We start from the raw sequence: 17,691 nt of genomic DNA on the forward strand, positions 1-17,691 counted from the left end.
CATCTAGAAATGCAAAAAAAATATTGACCATTTACTCTGTACAATCCAGCTTTGGATTGTCTCCCTTTATTTAATTTCATAATAAATCTTTGTCTGGATCTCAGTCCAAACCCAAAATTGACTTGAAACTTAGTATTAGCATTTAGAAGAATATAAGAACTATAACTCTATCTGGTACCATCTTCAATTTAATTGTTTATTTTTTATGTCCCAGGTCAAATAGTAATTGAACCGTCTGTCCCGACGAGGATAACATAAAATGGCAAGTTGGATTTATCTGAAGTTCTACATTGCACCTGTTCATATGCCTTCATAATTTACATACTTCCTAATCAATACAAAGTACATGATCTTTGCAAGTTAAATAACTATTGCCCTCTTTTCAATTTATTGCCCTAATTAGCGCTTTTAAAATGGATATACCTAAACTGGCAAGTTGGATATATCTTCTAATGGCTTCATAATTTCCCAACTGACTAATCAGTACATGTACTAGTATACAAAGTTGTAAGGGGGGAATACTGGAATCGGCTTGTCCGTCTGGCTGGTCGTCAGCCCAATAACTTAGGATTCCTTTTACCCACAGTCTTCATATTTGGTATTGAGATTGGTCATGGTTAGTAGATGACTCCTATTGATTTAGTTTTTGATTGAGTACAAAAAGCTTGTCCGAATTTGGGCTTAAAATGCTTGGTCATATTTTAATAATTTTATGGGGGTTTTGGTTAATAGAAAAGCCCCTTTTGTTTTTAGGGGCTGTTAAAGGGGTCACGGAAGATTTTACCACTTTAAAGTAATCGGGCTCAAATCTTAAAAAAGCCAAAAATTTGCTTTATATATTCATAAAAACACCCCTAGGAAAAGCTGCATGAAAGGGTATTCACTATTCAAGTTATGCAGAGGCAGTTTCTGTTTTGAGATCAGTAGGTGAAAGATAGGTCAACTTGATCTTTGCCACTAAAGTCGTGTACGTAGAATACATAACTTAGCAATGCACTGGCTTACTACCCTCAGATTTGGCAGGGAGGTTAATTGTCCTTGAGTTTTTAATGACCACCATTGATTCTTACAAAGTGGTATGCGGGGGTATTCAGGCCATGACAATGACATTTTTACTTTTTTAGAATTGAACAGGAAAAGGGAATTGGGCCTTGCAATGACCTGGACCGTTAAGGTCAAATTATTGTGATTTGCTCAAATTCATATAACTTTGCTACCTATTTACAAATTTTATTTAGTCTATGACAAAAGTATATAAATGACAAAACTGACATGGTGAATATTCCACCCTCGACCCTTTTATGATCTTAATCTGTGAGTGACCTTGACTGTCAAGGTGAAATATGAAATATTTGTACAAGAAATTGATGTTTTCTTAGATATACATGTATTCTGCTTAGTTTAGTTTAACCATATTTATTTCAGCTCAATTTTGAGACAAGTTCTTGCAACTTATATTTATCACTCCAGTCCGCTTCTTTGATTTTACTAGCACTGGTGTCATATGTGGAATCATGATCATGACTCGAGTAGGGTTCGAACCCCTCGATCCCTGAGTTGAGAGGCAGTCATCTTAACCTCCGCGTACAATTGGGTTCACTATGACCTAAAGAAATTACACATTCGTACATTTCAAGCACATCTTCTCGGCACTTTCCGCCAAACTTCGGATATTAAGAACTATTAGAAAAAAATAGCGCCGAGGTGATTGAGTATAGCAGATAGACACGTTAACTGTCAATGTGATTCTTGTTAGAATTTGTCATTATGTGTTATTGCAAATAAAAAAAATACGCTCCATGTCCATTCTCCCAATGAAAGAACTTTGTTTTTACAAAACTTATTTAATATAAAACATGAACTTTCAGGGTTTGATGTTCCATAGAGAAATAACCATTGGACCAAATCTGATCAATTTAGACTCGAACACAGGTCAGACTCGGCATTATAGTTTTGACAGCCGTGTACTCGTCTAATGGAATTCAGTATTGTACATAACCTCATAATAACTATACATGATGGCAGTATTTCGATGGTTCATTGAACAACAATGTATTAATACATTTTATTACATGCTTTTCGGTGGTTTATAGAAATATATCAGTGATATAAAAACTGGTAATTTCACTGTTTGAAACAGTGAAATTACCACTTTGATAATTTCACTGTTTTGAATTTAAGCCCCTTACGTTGTTTCAGTGAAATACCAGCGTGCACAGAACTGGGTACCAACTTAATGACGTGACGTCGTAAATGACGTCACGTTATATTATTATATGGCGCGCTTTTCATTCAGTATTAGGTTTAATGTCTTTTTAAAACGTTTCTTTGCATATAATAAAAAGAAAATTTGTTTAGTTTAGTGTAAGATCGAAATATATTTCACCTTGTGAACACCAAAAGTTCATATTTCACTCGTGGCTGCGCCACTCGTGAAATATACCTTTTGGTGCTCACTCGGTGAAATATATTCCGATCTTACACTGAACTAAACAAATATCCTCTATGATTTTTTTTATTTCCAATACATGTATATCAAATTTTATTTACATATATATTAAACGATGCATTTTATTTGTCTGATAATGAGGTCAAATGTCAGATAGTAATAAAGGTGAAATAAAGATCTGAGCGGTACAAATACCTCGTTTACCCACGATACACAAAGTCGTTTAAGCGCGACTTTAAGAATGAATAAAAACTTCTTTAATCCGGTGAATGTAAACAAATAGCGGGGATATAACGATATTGAATTTCCGTAGATGTAAACTCAAATTTTGAAAGCGGTGAAATCAAAGTGGTTAGCTGAATTTTGTAGTATACATAGTAAACTTGGAGTATATATAGTGAACGGAATTTTTTGTTCAAAGTGATTAACAACATATAAATTGCGAAATACATGAAAATTATAGAAAATAGTTTTATTTCTTGATTAGCGTCCAAGTTGTTAAATAGGTTATTACCTCTAATCGTGACATTAGAAAGTTAGAAAGGCTTTAGAATTGTGTTTAATAATAGGGGTAAAGAGTATGCAGCAATCATTGTTATTGTTTTTGTTGATGTTTGGACTTGTTTTTTCCGATCATAAAGATGATGATATTCCAACATGTAAGTGTAACTTTGTTTTACTTTCATCTTGCAGCTATGATGTATGATTTATGATATGAAATGAGCCGCGTACGACAAAACCAACATAATGGATTTGCGACCAGCATGGATCCAGACCAGCCTGCGCATCCGCGCAGTCTGATCAGGATCCATGCTGTTCGCTATCAGTTTCTCTACTTGTAAAAGGGTTTGTAAGCGAACAGCATGAATCCTGATCAGACTGCGCGGATGCGCAGGCTGGTCTGGATCCATGCTGGTCGCAAATGCATTACGTTGGTTTTGTCATGACACGGTTCAAATGTTTTTTTTATACACAGTTAAATTATACACATACTGTATATAAATGTCAACATAGATATAAAGGTGTTCAAAAATTATTCAAAACTGATTAATATTGTTCAATATGTGTTCGCCTAGAACATGTGTTCAGAATGTTCACATCAATATGTGTTCAGAATGTTCACATAGATGTATAACCGTATATAGTGTTCAATATGCCTCCATGGCTCAACATACGGAAATTGTGTTCAGTATTTCATCATAGCTGAATTGTGTTCAATATGTCCCCATATCTTAAATTTGGTTTATTTTTCTATCACTTCTCACATAAATAAGATTATATGCCAATTTTACTTTTATAAAAAAAAAACTAATAAAAATTGCAGTGAATAAGCGCCTGGTATACAGTCAATATTAAGTTTTGCGTTACGTTTTTTAACAATGAATAATTTTGTTTAGTTGCGCTAAGGTTTGCTAACCACTGTGAAAAGTATTTTTTTTACGTTTTTAAACGTTACATGGAACGATTTTATGATACAATCTTTGAAAAATAAGTAGTTTAGTGGTTTATTTGTATCACTGTCCACTGTCCACCCTATCTCTTCAATGTATGTTCGCGGGATACGAGAAATCATTGTAAAGCGAGCCACTTTAAATGCGATATTAACCCTGTGAGGTGACTGACTGTACATATAGGTAAATATGCTAGGTCATGACCGTTATAATATATAGCTTGACCATTAACATTTGACAGAATACAAAAATATGTATATGTATTGTATATGGTGTATGCACATAATAATAATAACAATAATAATACTAGTGTTTCAGTAAATTTTATTGCGCATTCTCCGGGCACTACTCCAGTCTGTAATGCTAACTAAGGTACATATGAGCAACGAAAGAAATTTGGTGTGGTATAATATATATGTCACATTTCAATGCATTTTATTACATTTGGTGATAAAAAAATGGAATTAAAACTGCTCATGTATTTATCGGTTGAAATGGTTTCTTAAGGAAAGGTTCAATGAAATAAACTATAGTCATCATGTAACGCCCGGTTAATATCAAAACATAACATTGACAAAATAATATCAAGATGGACATTCACCCTGCTAGAGGCTACTGATTCTACCTATGTGACCATTGCAGACCAGTATCAACTGGACCATCCGTGCGTGCCGTCACTGTTCACTATTCATTGAAAACTTCCATTAAAGGGACTGTACTGAGGTTTGTTAACATGACGGAACTTGTTTCGAGATTTATATTCCAATTGATGAAAGTCTTGACCAAGGACTTGTGTGCAAAATTTCAGATCATTCGTTCATTCAGTTTTTCCAGAGTAATTATTCTAATCATTAAACATCGCCCAAAATTGAAAAACGTTGCAACGCTTTTCACACAAATTGGGCTACAAATATCACAAATATACAGTTAGCAATTTATTTTCGAGTATATTACTTAATAACCTTTTGTATATTTTTCTGTTTTGTAATATCTCACCTGATCTTTGTAAATATTCCAATGTTGTGTGTTTATACTTTTGGACCTCAGCGAAGTTCCTTTAAACAGGTTTATGGTTTTGTCGAGATTAAGAGGTTGTTTTTATAAAAGATGTTTATCGCGGTTGTAACATAATGCCCATCCAAATGTAAATAATGAGTCCACGGGTAAAAGTCGAAACAACTTTAAATTTTGCGATAATTGTGTTCAATTTAAATTTTACTATGCAAAAATAATCAGTAATCTACTAATCAGTGACCCACGGGCATTTCTATAAATATCGCTCGGAATGTATCGATAACGTTCAATTTTTAAAAAAGAGTGGGACCAGTCTTTTTATAATTTAGGTAGTTTTTATATTTTATCCTAAACATTTTTCAAGAACAATTATTGGTGATTGTCAATCCCTTAAAACATAATACTAATTCAACTCAAATTTACAGCGAATAAATGAGCATAGTGTCACTTTAGCTAGTGACATAGATACCTTATAACCACTAAATTAATGATTTTTCTGTCGGGAGACTAACGGAATTTTTTTTTTTTAAATGTCTTATAGCTTACATTATACTATTAGTCATTTATTTTAGGAAGACAGAGTTTAGAATTTTATCGAGTTGTCAAATTTCATCGTCATAATTCTACCTATGTCTTTCATCATTCCTTAATCGCTTTATTTTACCTTTTAAGGCCAATTATGTCTCAAAAATGATATTTTTTTTCTCAAAAGCTGATTAATTAATTGTCCAGTTAAGGTTTCCAAAAAACTTATATGCCATAAAATTGACCACCTTTTGCTTTTTTCCGTTCTTTGGAAATTAGTATACAGTTAAAGTGATTTAGTATACTTGTATGGAAGTCAAAATGACGCTTTGTTTCTTTTATTACAAATGATTTCACATTCAGGATTACTTTTTTACCAGAGATAAACATCTATCTTTTATTTTATTTTAAACACACTTTTGCCTTTAGTGAAGAAAAACAACAACATTTTTAAGCCATAATGTGCCTTTTTTATTTTTACATTTTTCATACGTTTATTTTATGAGACGAAGATCGATCTCAGTAAGTTATAACTATATCTCGTAAAAGTACCTCGTTACATTCAGTGAGTACAAATAACTTACCATAATACACAAACTGGTCATGATGACAAACACAAGTAGCCCACTATGATTGATATTTATGAACTTTTTTTAACAGTTTATGTTTTATAGAACGGAGAATATACTCTTTTTACAAGCGCTGACTACATACATGTATATTAAAAGAAAGTAAATAACGTAATATCAAAATCTTTATATAATGTTTGATAAATGTTTATGAAAATAATTATATTTTCATAACATGGACAAACTAAAATAAAGTGAAATTCTCCCCGTCAGAATCTTCATTTTCCTGTAAAGCTACACAAATGCAAAATTCTCTGGCATCTTTAACGGCCGTACTATCCGTGGTGATGCTGGTGGTGGCGTTGGTATTTTAACTCTGGATCACGGCAGTAAGCCACAATAAATTTACCAAAGCACATCGATCATTCTTGGGCAGGCTCTCAAGCAGTTCACCACTGCTAGTTTCATGATCAATCACAACGAAAATGACTTGCATCGTCCTGGAATCGAACCCGGATCGACCGATTCACAGTCCAGCGCTCTACCTATTCAAACAGTTCATTTTATACTCACTATATATATATATATATGAATAGATCGTTTTGTGATACCAGTATTTGATACATAGAACAATGACCAATGAACTCCCAAATTAACCACGTCTTACATTCATCCTGTTTCTTCATTTATGCTGTAAAACTAAAACGACTTAATTACATTGCGATCTGATATAATTTTTTTTGTTTTTAAATACATTAGAATAGAATTAAAATAGAATGTATATATGATAGTATAGTATCACATCAACCTATATACATGTACATAAATGTAAATAATGAAACATCTGTTACATAATATTTTAAAATTAAAATGATACATCGGTTATAACTTGTTATTTAACTGGTTAGTTTGCTCGCCTTAATCAACAAATAAATATAAATGATATTGTCCAATTTTGTTTTTTAAATCAATCACACAGTTTATTACCCTTTTAATACGATCAAATAATAAAAGTGTGAAAGAACTTTCAGAGATTATCTGCATTAAACCGTGCGGTCAGGAACTTTAAACGGCCTTAAAGTGACTCTATTATCGCAACTTTTTGGCCCTTTTTACGGACCCCGAACACAATAGTATTACATGTATTTCTTACATAACATAACAAGAAATCAGCAAGAAGTTCCGATGGCGACTCTAGTGAAGTAAATCAATATTGATTTTAAAGGGAATGGTCAAATGTTTTTTTCCACACATCATCGTCATTATTTTAGTTATGTATGTTTTTTATACGACAATTTTATCATGATTTTTGTGATGTATACATGTTTAATTCATCATATATAAATGTCAGTCGCCTTATATATCCTTTGATACGAACCTATCATGTTTTCAGCATCTTTTACATAATTTATTTATACATTTGCAATAACTTGTTATCATCAGTAACTAATAGATACTGTATAACAAGTGATCATTTATGAAGTATTTTTCAAATACTTTATACAACTAACTCGGAACCTCCAAAATGGTTCTCAGCAGTAATAGAAATAGTAATAAAAATGTTATAATTAATAAAACAGTAAAACTGCCCCTTAAGACCTGGCGTGTGTTCGACATACAAGTATATACAGCATAAGAATAGAAAGGCTTAGAATGTTGCAGACGACAAAATTAGCAAATCTTATTTGTAGAAGTATGTTGTATTGTTGTAGCTTGTAGCTTTTTTATGTAAACTTTATTGTTGTTTGTCCACTTAGATTTCATGAATGAACACTGCGGGAAGAGCATCAATTTACGCCGGAGGTCCATTTTCTCCGCCGTGGTGGAACTAATTCCATCATATACATTTAACAACCAAACCAGTCGTGTGGAAAATGTATTTGGAGGGAACAGCATGTATAGCAGAAACATCGCCGACTGTGTTCTCAGTTTTGAGTCGTGGAGTTTCCAGAACAGACTTATGGTGCATTTTGAAAACTTTATCACATTGGACTCGGATAAAGGGTGTTCTAGCACAATGTTTGACGTTTTTGACGGACCATCTGAAGATTCACCAAGAGTTACTGGTATTTTTTACTATTTTAAGATAATGCTTACTTCAGTATGAAGTTAAGGTGAATAGTGGGTCTTCGTAGGAACCTCTTTAATGCGTATTTGCTTGTTTTGTTTCGTTTTACGGCACGCCAACACTATGTAGGTCATATTGCGCCAACACAGGAAACATGATTTGGCTAACCTCGGGTGTTAGAAATTTAAAGCAACAGCAGGGGTCAAAACCACCTTGCTGGAGCTTAGAAATGCATGGAGTCTATTAATTAGAACCCATTTAGTCGACTCTTTCGATCAGGCAGGGATAAACGGTGGTTGCAGTACTAATGCCTCAAACCTTAAAGGCAAACCCTCAGTCACAAATGGGCCTCTCTGTGCAATTATGTAGTTTATTTTCTTGAAAAGAGAACTGTTGACAATGATTATGAAGTAAATAATATAGATTATGAACCACTTTTTCTTTCAGACGCTCTTATTTAAATAGTCTCTACAAACATTATCCCCTCTTAATTGTCACGATTACAAAAACCAATATACATCATCAGCAAATGTTTAAATAAATATTTCAGAATTTCCAAATATGTGCAGTACCCCAGAAAATCTTTTCACGAGGTCATTTGTAACAACTGATAAGCACATGACATTGCGTTTCCGTGGTAACTACACGGTGCAAAGAGACACGTCGATAAGGGTCATCATAGTGTCCTTTCATGGAGGTACGTACGGACATGTGTTTATACATTTGTATTTACACATACTCGTTCAGAAATCTTAAAAGAACAGAAATCTGCATTATTTTTTCCTTGAATTGAAATTATTCTAAACCAGTTAAAATCTTAGCCATGTATGTCCTAATGCCAATTAATTGATATTATATTCTTCTCGTATAAGGGCAGAAAAAGTATCCTTTTTTTTAAAAAAAAGTGATGTTTATCTGTGCTATAAAACGGACTTTTAGTTATTTTGGTAATTTTGATTTAAATTGTTATAACTATAGAGTTAACAATAAACATGCTTAAAGCGGAATTTTATTAACAGGCACTTGCAGATCATATGAGCACCAGTGTTCAAACGGACGCTGCATAATGGAAGACCTTGTTTGCAACGGGCACAACCCATGTGGTGATTATTCCGACTGTCTCACAACAGTGTCACCACAAGAGGTCGCTGTACCAAAGAATGACCACGTGACTTTGGCCGCCATTATTGCATCTTCTGCAACTCTTCTTGTAGTTGTTGTCCTAGCAATAATTGTGTACAAGTGTTACCAGGCACGTCATAAACATACGGTAGGAATATAACCAAATCGTTGTCGATAGAATTCCTGACTTCTGAAATTTCAATGATACTTACAATTGTGATCAAAATAGGACATGTATCTAGGTCATGTATTTTTATCTTAGACTGATTTTTCGGACTTGAAGTTTCGGGCATGCAGGTAAATCGTAATCTGTACGTGATTTATATGCTGCTTGTTACATTTCCAGCTAGTTTTCTCCCAGTGAACAGTATGAAAAAGTTGTAATTGCTGATTAAAACTTATAATATCCTACATAATTAAAAACGTTAAGGACCTTATTCAGAAAACGTGTAACATAACGATTGTATATAAATTATTCTTCATTGTCATTTCTAGCGTCTACACTATCAAAACCAGTATGAAAATGTGAATCGCAGAACGCCAGTCCGTGAAAACATTAGTGTACCACAGCCATCTTACGAGAGAACTATTAGTCAACTTGAGTCAGATAGACGTTTTGCCCCGCCAAGCTATTCACAACTTCCGGTTTTAGAAAATCAAAATGAAATAGAAGAGACGGAAGTGACGACAGACACAGAAGAGACGCTACCGAATGAGATAAATTTAGATAAATGTTTAGAGACAGACGGAAATAATCCACCGCCATACGCATGTGTTATGTTATATCAAGAGGCTTTTCATGTGTCTGAACAGAACATTCATAAATTAACGAACCAACCAGTTGAAGATCTTGCCAAAACAAACAGTCTCGAAGTAGTCGATAATAGAAATTCGATATAATATCGATGCGCTTTTATTAAAAAAAATAGCAGGAATGCCCCAGTTCCTAGACCAACTGTTGTAGATGTTAACGGCAATATGATGTGTATGAAGTTATAACATGTCTTGGTACACAAGATGGTCGACTTAGTCAGTGTGTATAATATATAAGCAATGCGTTTTAACAAACAAACAAAAAAACGTGTTACATTCGCACAGAAATCGACACAAAGAAAGTTTCCTTTGAAAACGTAATTTGGTTGAAAGTCATCAATGAATAATTGCTGTATGTCGCCTGTATGAACAAGCTATGCAGAGTGAATTTTAAGTGTTTTTCAAAATTGTTTAATTTCAGCTGTCATCAGCCCTTTTTTCTTTGATTTTTTCTATTTTAACTGTATTAAAGTGATTCCGTCTAAATGAATATCCTGATTGCTTTGTATGCTAAATAAATAAAGTTGTATAGGCGTTACAGCTTCGACAAAATATTATTTTTGCATGAATCTCTAAACATTTATAGTCGAGACCCCTTTTCACCTCTTCCATTGGAACAAGAGGCTGTACCATTGGAACAAGCGGCTATAAATACAAATTGATCTGGACAACTTATTATACTTGAATGTTTATAACAACGCCCACAACCCACCCTCGACATCTATGAGAAGAGACACAACGGTAACAGTTGTATTGTATCATAGTTTGGGGACCTTTCTGTTGAAAAAGTGTCAGAGTTAAATCGTATACATATACATGCACAGTGCGGTAACTGGAGTGCAGGTATCAGTTACCCGCACTCCAGATAATGCCCGTTGATTGGTTAATTTTTGCTGGGGTTTACTTATTGTGACGGCAGAGAAAGGGAAAGGGGCAGAAATATCATATTCAAATGCTCGTTCATTGGTTATTTTTTTCTGGGGTTTCATATTATGACAACAGGGAACGTGCTGTCATGTTTGACTATGATACAAAAGAGAAAGATCACCAAAACACTCGGCAATCTGATTTATACTCTGGGACTACGCCCCCTCGTACAAATCAGATAGCCTCGTGTTTTGGTGCTCTTTCTATTACTTATTTGACATTGTTTATAATTTATATTGTGTTCAGCGTTACATGTATATATGAGTGACCTTCCTGTTACACTGATCGGGAGGAACAGGGACTTTTAATCGCAGCACATTGCACTTAATTTATCATTTAGGTTTGTGAGACTTGATCTATCGTTATTTCACGTAGTTAAAGAATATACTGCATGTTAACTAATAACTTTAAACTGCCAATTACACATATTTGTAAAAAGACACGGCATTTCAGTTAAGAAAATACGGATCAATTTCACGGATATACAATAGATCGCAAGCATTCAGATTTATATTGTATTTCCGCGAAATTGATTCAAACTGCTGATTAATATTTTACAATTCAAGCCTTTATTTGATTCAGACTGCACCATCACTCGTAACCAGAATATGACTTATTAAATTAAGAAAGATTACATGCAGTTTAATTCTGTAGAAGTTTGGTCATATTATTTATTTTTATTAAATTTGCATCAATAAATTACAAATTACACTGTGTTCATCCATTCTCTATGTCTTTTGTACAATAAAAGTAATGAAAAGTTTATCTTCATTTTTCAATATATCTGTCACTGATTGATTACATTCAAAGTTAAAGCTGCACGCCTACATACTTTTTTTCGTAACTATAGCAAGGCTGGTAGAATTTCGTTATGGGGTGACCATCCATATCTATAAATTAAAGCAATAAACAGCCAGATGCCGCTGAATCTCAAACATTAATTTGAAACTACTTCTTGAATTATTTCACTGTTAATTAAGCTCGAGTACCCGAAGAATAGTGGGAGCTATTGTACTCACCCTTGCGTTCTGTCGTGCAAGTTGGAATATCCGAAACTACTAAAGGAAATGGGTTGAATCTTCACACACTTATTTGAGAGCATAATAGGTCACTACCCAAGGCCTATAACTCTAACATGGGTTGTGACAGAGTTATGACCCTTATTGAACTCAGAAAATTCTACATTATCCATGCTCTTGTTTTACTTCCAATAGTCGAGCATGCTGTCTCCCTGACAGCTCTTGTTATCTTGTGTCTTGAACAAGATTGTACTTTAAAACGTGTTTTCAAATTGGTAGCATTTTCCCCTACTTTACGTTATTAAGGGGTGAAAACAGTCTGGCATGTTATTTCCTTCCCTAGCTAATTTGACTTGGCTTTATCAGCATAATTATACAATCTGTTTTAAGAAAGACAATGTTAATTTATACTCAGTATGGACTGCTACCATATTTGAATCCTCATGTAACTAGTTCTTTAAGTATTTTTAGAAGTAGAATTATTTGGACAGTTCATTCTTTATGTTTTAATAAGAACCTATTAGGCCTATATTTGGCTGTTATTCTACCTTTTACATATTTTTTTTCCATCTTGAAATCGTATCTCTAATACGTGCAATCAATCTATCGCAAGCTTCTGTGGGTACTGTAACTAGGGTAACGAAATAAATCAAAAGGCTGCAAGCTCTGTGGTATTTTCTGATCTTTGCAATCTAAATCATACTGACTATCTGTATGTATTTTCCTGTATAAGTTTATTTTTATATACTATATTTCATCTTACGCAGCGACTGCGTTTAGATTTTTTTTTCTTTAACAGTTTGAGATTGATACATATGGAAGTTTGCATGAGTTGCATCAAAAAATCATTTTTCATTCTTTATCCTTGCATATCGTGGCTACTTCCTTAAAAAAGACACTTCAAAAAAAAGTTGCCTCGACTTAGGCCTCTCACACCCTAAACGAGAGCGCTATCTCTGCACCACGGTGAAGTAATGCGTATGCAGCTTGAATAAAAACAAATATCCCGGAACAACCAATATTCAATCAGTTAAGTTGTTTTCAGCCAATAATAAATGAAAGGGGAAATTATGCTTTAAATTTATTTTAGATATTAATGCATCTATCAACATTTATTCATTTTAAGGTTGGAACATTTTCAACATGTCTTGATCTTTCTTAGAAAAACAATCAAAACGATATGACCCACTCAGGTCACTCCCAGGAATATTTTAACCTAAATTCAAACAGCAGTGTAATCACCACTAAAGAATTTGTTCAAGATAAATCAGGGCTAATAAAAATTGTAGAAAATTTAACAGCAGTCTATTCAACGATTTTCAACTTTAAAAAACTTACACTAAATGTTATAACATATGTACAGTACAATGCATTGGTATGACTACTGTTAATGTGTATATAAAGGGCAGTTAAAGGTGTCACTTTTTAGCTTCTCACATCCCCTCGGAGCGTGCACGTCGCTGAGAAGGCACAGGGCATCGGCAGATGATGGAAGTTCGAGTTATAATCGTTTAAGGCGGCTGCTTCGTTAAGTTAGCTGCCGTTGTCCTGACTAATGCTGAGGGGAGTGGCCCTACAAAGTAGGCTGAGACGACGAGGATGGTGTACTAGGGTGCGTGAGTCCCTAGTACAGATAGACGGCTTGTAAGGCAGGCCTATAGCTGGCACCAACAGCCCTTTTCAGGGCTAAAACACCTTTCCTATTGTCACAGGTTACTGTACATTTAGGTTCTCATTGACCGCCGTACAGTGACCTACTTTTGGCTCAAAATTCATATCTTTGGCTAATACTCCGTGGAAATTGCATGGAGGTAAATTATCACCATTTTGTGCTTCAAAATTAACTCTTTAAGGACATGACTGGTGACATGTCCGGGGTCCGTACTCGACAGCGCAAGCTGCATTTTGTGCCCGAAAGGGCGGATGGACCCTCATTAAGCATAAACTAGAAGAAGAAGAAGTCACTTTTTAGTACGCTATTTCGAGTGCAAAATGATAAATGCATTCAATCTTTACAGCCATTTTACCTTCCCCATTTTATAATATTACCAAATATGGAAACTTGTCTAGATCTGCCAGATGGTATCGCATACAAAAGATTTATTTTACAATCATCACTTAAAAAATCTTGATTAAAATTTAAGATTTTATTAATAAGGACCCCTCTGTAAAGTCTGATGAATATTTAGTGGTACATCATATAAATAAATGTTTTAAATACACCTAAAACTGAGGTAAATGGTAAAACCCTGTACCCAATACTGACTTGCTTGGAAATTTTTTTATCACTATGTTAAACAAGTGACTATTTTGATATAGTTTAAGTTGGGCAATTTATATTGTGTCACTTAAAACAAACAATTTCTTATTGTTTTTCTGATAACATCTGACAATTAATCAAGTATGGCATTCCTGCAAGTGTTGAAGTTAATACGACAAGTGAATTTATGTACTTTAGTCAGACATGACATCAGCGCCACAGAATCAAGAATGTGTTTGAGTTTAGGTTGTGATTGAAAATTGGTTGTTTCGGGATACATTGTAATTTCCATTTCGTGTTTGTAAACCTTATTAATTTCGAGGTATTTTGTTCACGATAACACTGATGAAAATAATTTAGCGAAAATCTTCTCGCCAAAACAGTCCGACATGTATATATTCCACTACTCGACAGTCAGATTTATTTGTGTACTACGCTCTGGAGTATTCGGTAATCGACATAGCTAAAAATAGCATTTTCATTGAATCCATAAACATTTTTCATTGGGTAAAAAAGATATTCATCCGCGAAATTTGTGATTGTAACCTCATATTTCTATTGACTAATCTAAACTTTTAATGCACTGCAATTCGTTAAATGCCTACATTAAAAATCATTCTTTATTTTAAATTGCTGGTTTTAAGCTGTTTTGAGTGAGAACTACTTTGCGTTGTTAGATCTGTTAGGAAATTTTGTGTTAGACCGTGGATGTTAGCTTTGTATTTACTGATCTTGCGATCAGAAAATACAAAAATGGCAACTCTGGAGAAAAAGTCTTATCAATAATGCAATGTATCTACATTTTTATTATTAAGAAATTTTATGGTAGCTTAAGTTATTTCATACTGACTATAGAATATTGAGATATTTAAAACAGATTTTAGACATTTGATACCGTATATGATATATTTGATAGAAGCTTTTCAATAATATCACAATCTAATATTTTGTCTTTAAATAAACATTCTGACAGCCAGACATATAGACAGACAGACAGACAGATAGATAATTTTATTGACATAAACAGTAAAGTTTTTTGTCATACGTACATTTGCATATACATATATATCATAATTTTATCATGTGATTTAACAAATAGTGAACACAATTTACATTCATGATTGTTAACATGTTGTTTGTGGATGAATAAGATGTTTACATATATATGAATCAATATCATATACAAAATAAAAATAAAATAAATTGCTTCCATAAAATTCCATAAAAGTTAACAAAGCAAAGACTTTTTAAGTATAAAAGCAGTGTAAATAAATCTGGAAAGATTTCTTATTGTAGCTTGATTTTCACTCTTAAAAAGCTCTGTAAATTTTATAATATATGGTCTTCTATAAAAATAGGCTTTGATATATTGTTTTCTAAAATGTTCGTATAACAAAATGGTATTCATCTTCAATATCTCTGTTTTGACAAAAAATACAATAACGCTTACTTCGTTCCACTCTGTTTCTAGAATAGCGTCCAGTTTCAATAGCCAGTTTATGTGAAGATAATCTAAATTTTGATAAAGCATTTCAAAACTTGAATGGCAATAAATCTAAATATAGTTCGAATCTAAATTCTGTTTTAAAATGCTTATACATAAATAATGTTCCCCATTCTTGCAATCGTTGGAACCAGTTTTGCTTAAAAGTAAAATTAGCCGAGCTTTAAAAAGTAGATGAAATTTACCTAGATCAACACAGGATGGGTTGTTCCAAACATATGTTGTATCATAGTTTAGGGACCTTTCTGTTGAAAATGTGTCAGAGTTAAATCGTATGCATATACATGCAAAGTGCGTTAACTGAAGTGCAGGTATTAGTTACCCACACCCCAGAGCATGCCCATTGATTGGCTTATTTTAGCTGGGGTTTACTTATTGTGACGGCAGAGAAAGGGAAAGCGACAGAAATGTCATATTCAGCTGCTCGTTCATATGTTCTTTTTTTCTGGGGTTTCATATTGTGAAACAGGGAACGTGTTTTTATGTTTGACAATGATACAAAAGAGAAAGAACATCAAAACACTCGGCAATCTGATTAAAACTCGGGGAGGGGGGAATATGCTACATATCTGTTAATGTAAAGCAGAAAGCGCCCTAATTCACCATACACACCCATATTTGTACTATAAGATTTAACATTCCTAAATTCACCATACACACCCATATTTGTACTACAAGATTTAACATTCCTAAATTCACCATACACACCCATATTTGTACTACAAGATTTAACATTCCTTAATTCACCATACACACCCATATTTGTACTACAAGATTTAACATTCCTTAATTCACCATACACACCCATATTTGTACTACAAGATTTAACATTCCTTAATTCACCATACACACCCATATTTGTACTACAAGATTTAACATTCCTAAATTCACCATACACACCCATATTTGTACTACAAGATTTAACATTCCTAAATTCACCATACACACCCATATTTGTACTACAAGATTTAACATTCCTTAATTCACCATACACACCCATATTTGTACTACAAGAATTAACATTCCTAAATTCACCATACACACCCATATTTGTACTACTAGAATTAACATTCCTTAATTCACCATACACACCCATATTTGTACTACAAGTTTTAACATTCCTTAATTCACCATACACACCCATATTTGTACTACAAGATTTAACATTCCTAAATTCACCATACACACCCATATTAGTACTACAAGATTTAACATTCCTAAATTCACCATACACACCGATATTTTTACTACAAGATTTAACATTCCTAAATTCACCATACACACCCATATTTGAACTACAAGATTTAACATTCCTAAATTCACCATACACACCCATATTTGTACTACAAGATTTAACATTCCTAAATTCACCATACACACCCATATTTGTACTACAAGATTTAACATTCCTAAATTCACAATACACACCCATATTTGTACTACAAGATTTAACATTCCTTAATTCACCATACACACCCATATTTGTACTACAAGAATTAACATTCCTAAATTCACCATACACACCCATATTTGTACTACTAGAATTAACATTCCTTAATTCACCATACACACCCATATTTGAACTACAAGATTTAACATTCCTAAATTCACCATACACACCCATATTTGTACTACAAGATTTAACATTCCTTAATTCACCATACACACCCATATTTGTACTACAAGATTTAACATTCCTTAATTCACCATACACACCCATATTTGTACTACAAGATTTAACATTCCTTAATTCACCATACACACCCATATTTGTACTACAAGATTTAACATTCCTTAATTCACCATACACACCCATATTTGTACTACAAGATTTAACATTCCTTAATTCACCATACACACTCATATTTGTACTACAAGATTTAACATTCCTTAATTCACCATACACACCCATATTTGTTCTACAAGATTTAACATTCCTAAATTCACCATACACACCCATATTTGTACTA

The 17,691-nt window shown here is 33.4% G+C and overlaps 1 protein-coding gene across 1 annotated transcript; it reads left to right on the forward strand.

Annotated features, from left to right (window-relative positions):
• The first annotated feature begins 2,660 nt into the window (after positions 1–2,660).
• Positions 2,661–11,701, forward strand: LOC132751101 (uncharacterized). Its single transcript, XM_060741214.1, has 5 exons — positions 2,661–3,108; positions 7,766–8,074; positions 8,627–8,773; positions 9,096–9,346; positions 9,694–11,701. The coding sequence occupies exons 1-5, from the start codon at positions 3,030–3,032 to the stop codon at positions 10,096–10,098; spliced, it is 1,191 nt and encodes a 396-aa protein (XP_060597197.1). The 5' UTR covers positions 2,661–3,029; the 3' UTR covers positions 10,099–11,701.
• The last annotated feature ends 5,990 nt before the right edge of the window (positions 11,702–17,691 follow it).

This window comes from Ruditapes philippinarum, unplaced genomic scaffold, assembly GCF_026571515.1.
Source record: "Ruditapes philippinarum isolate M1 unplaced genomic scaffold, ASM2657151v2 ctg4575_1_1_1_1, whole genome shotgun sequence".
NCBI classification, from domain to species: Eukaryota; Metazoa; Mollusca; class Bivalvia; order Venerida; family Veneridae; genus Ruditapes; species Ruditapes philippinarum.

Bases quoted from the DNA above. Each gene is read 5' to 3' on its own strand.
- LOC132751101 (XM_060741214.1), top strand. From the start codon at position 3,030: ATGCAGCAATCATTGTTATTGTTTTTGTTGATGTTTGGACTTGTTTTT. The intron at 3,109-7,765 runs GTAAGTGTAACT...TTGTCCACTTAG, and splicing joins AGATGATGATATTCCAACAT to ATTTCATGAATGAACACTGC. The intron at 8,774-9,095 runs GTACGTACGGAC...TTTTATTAACAG, and splicing joins CATAGTGTCCTTTCATGGAG to GCACTTGCAGATCATATGAG.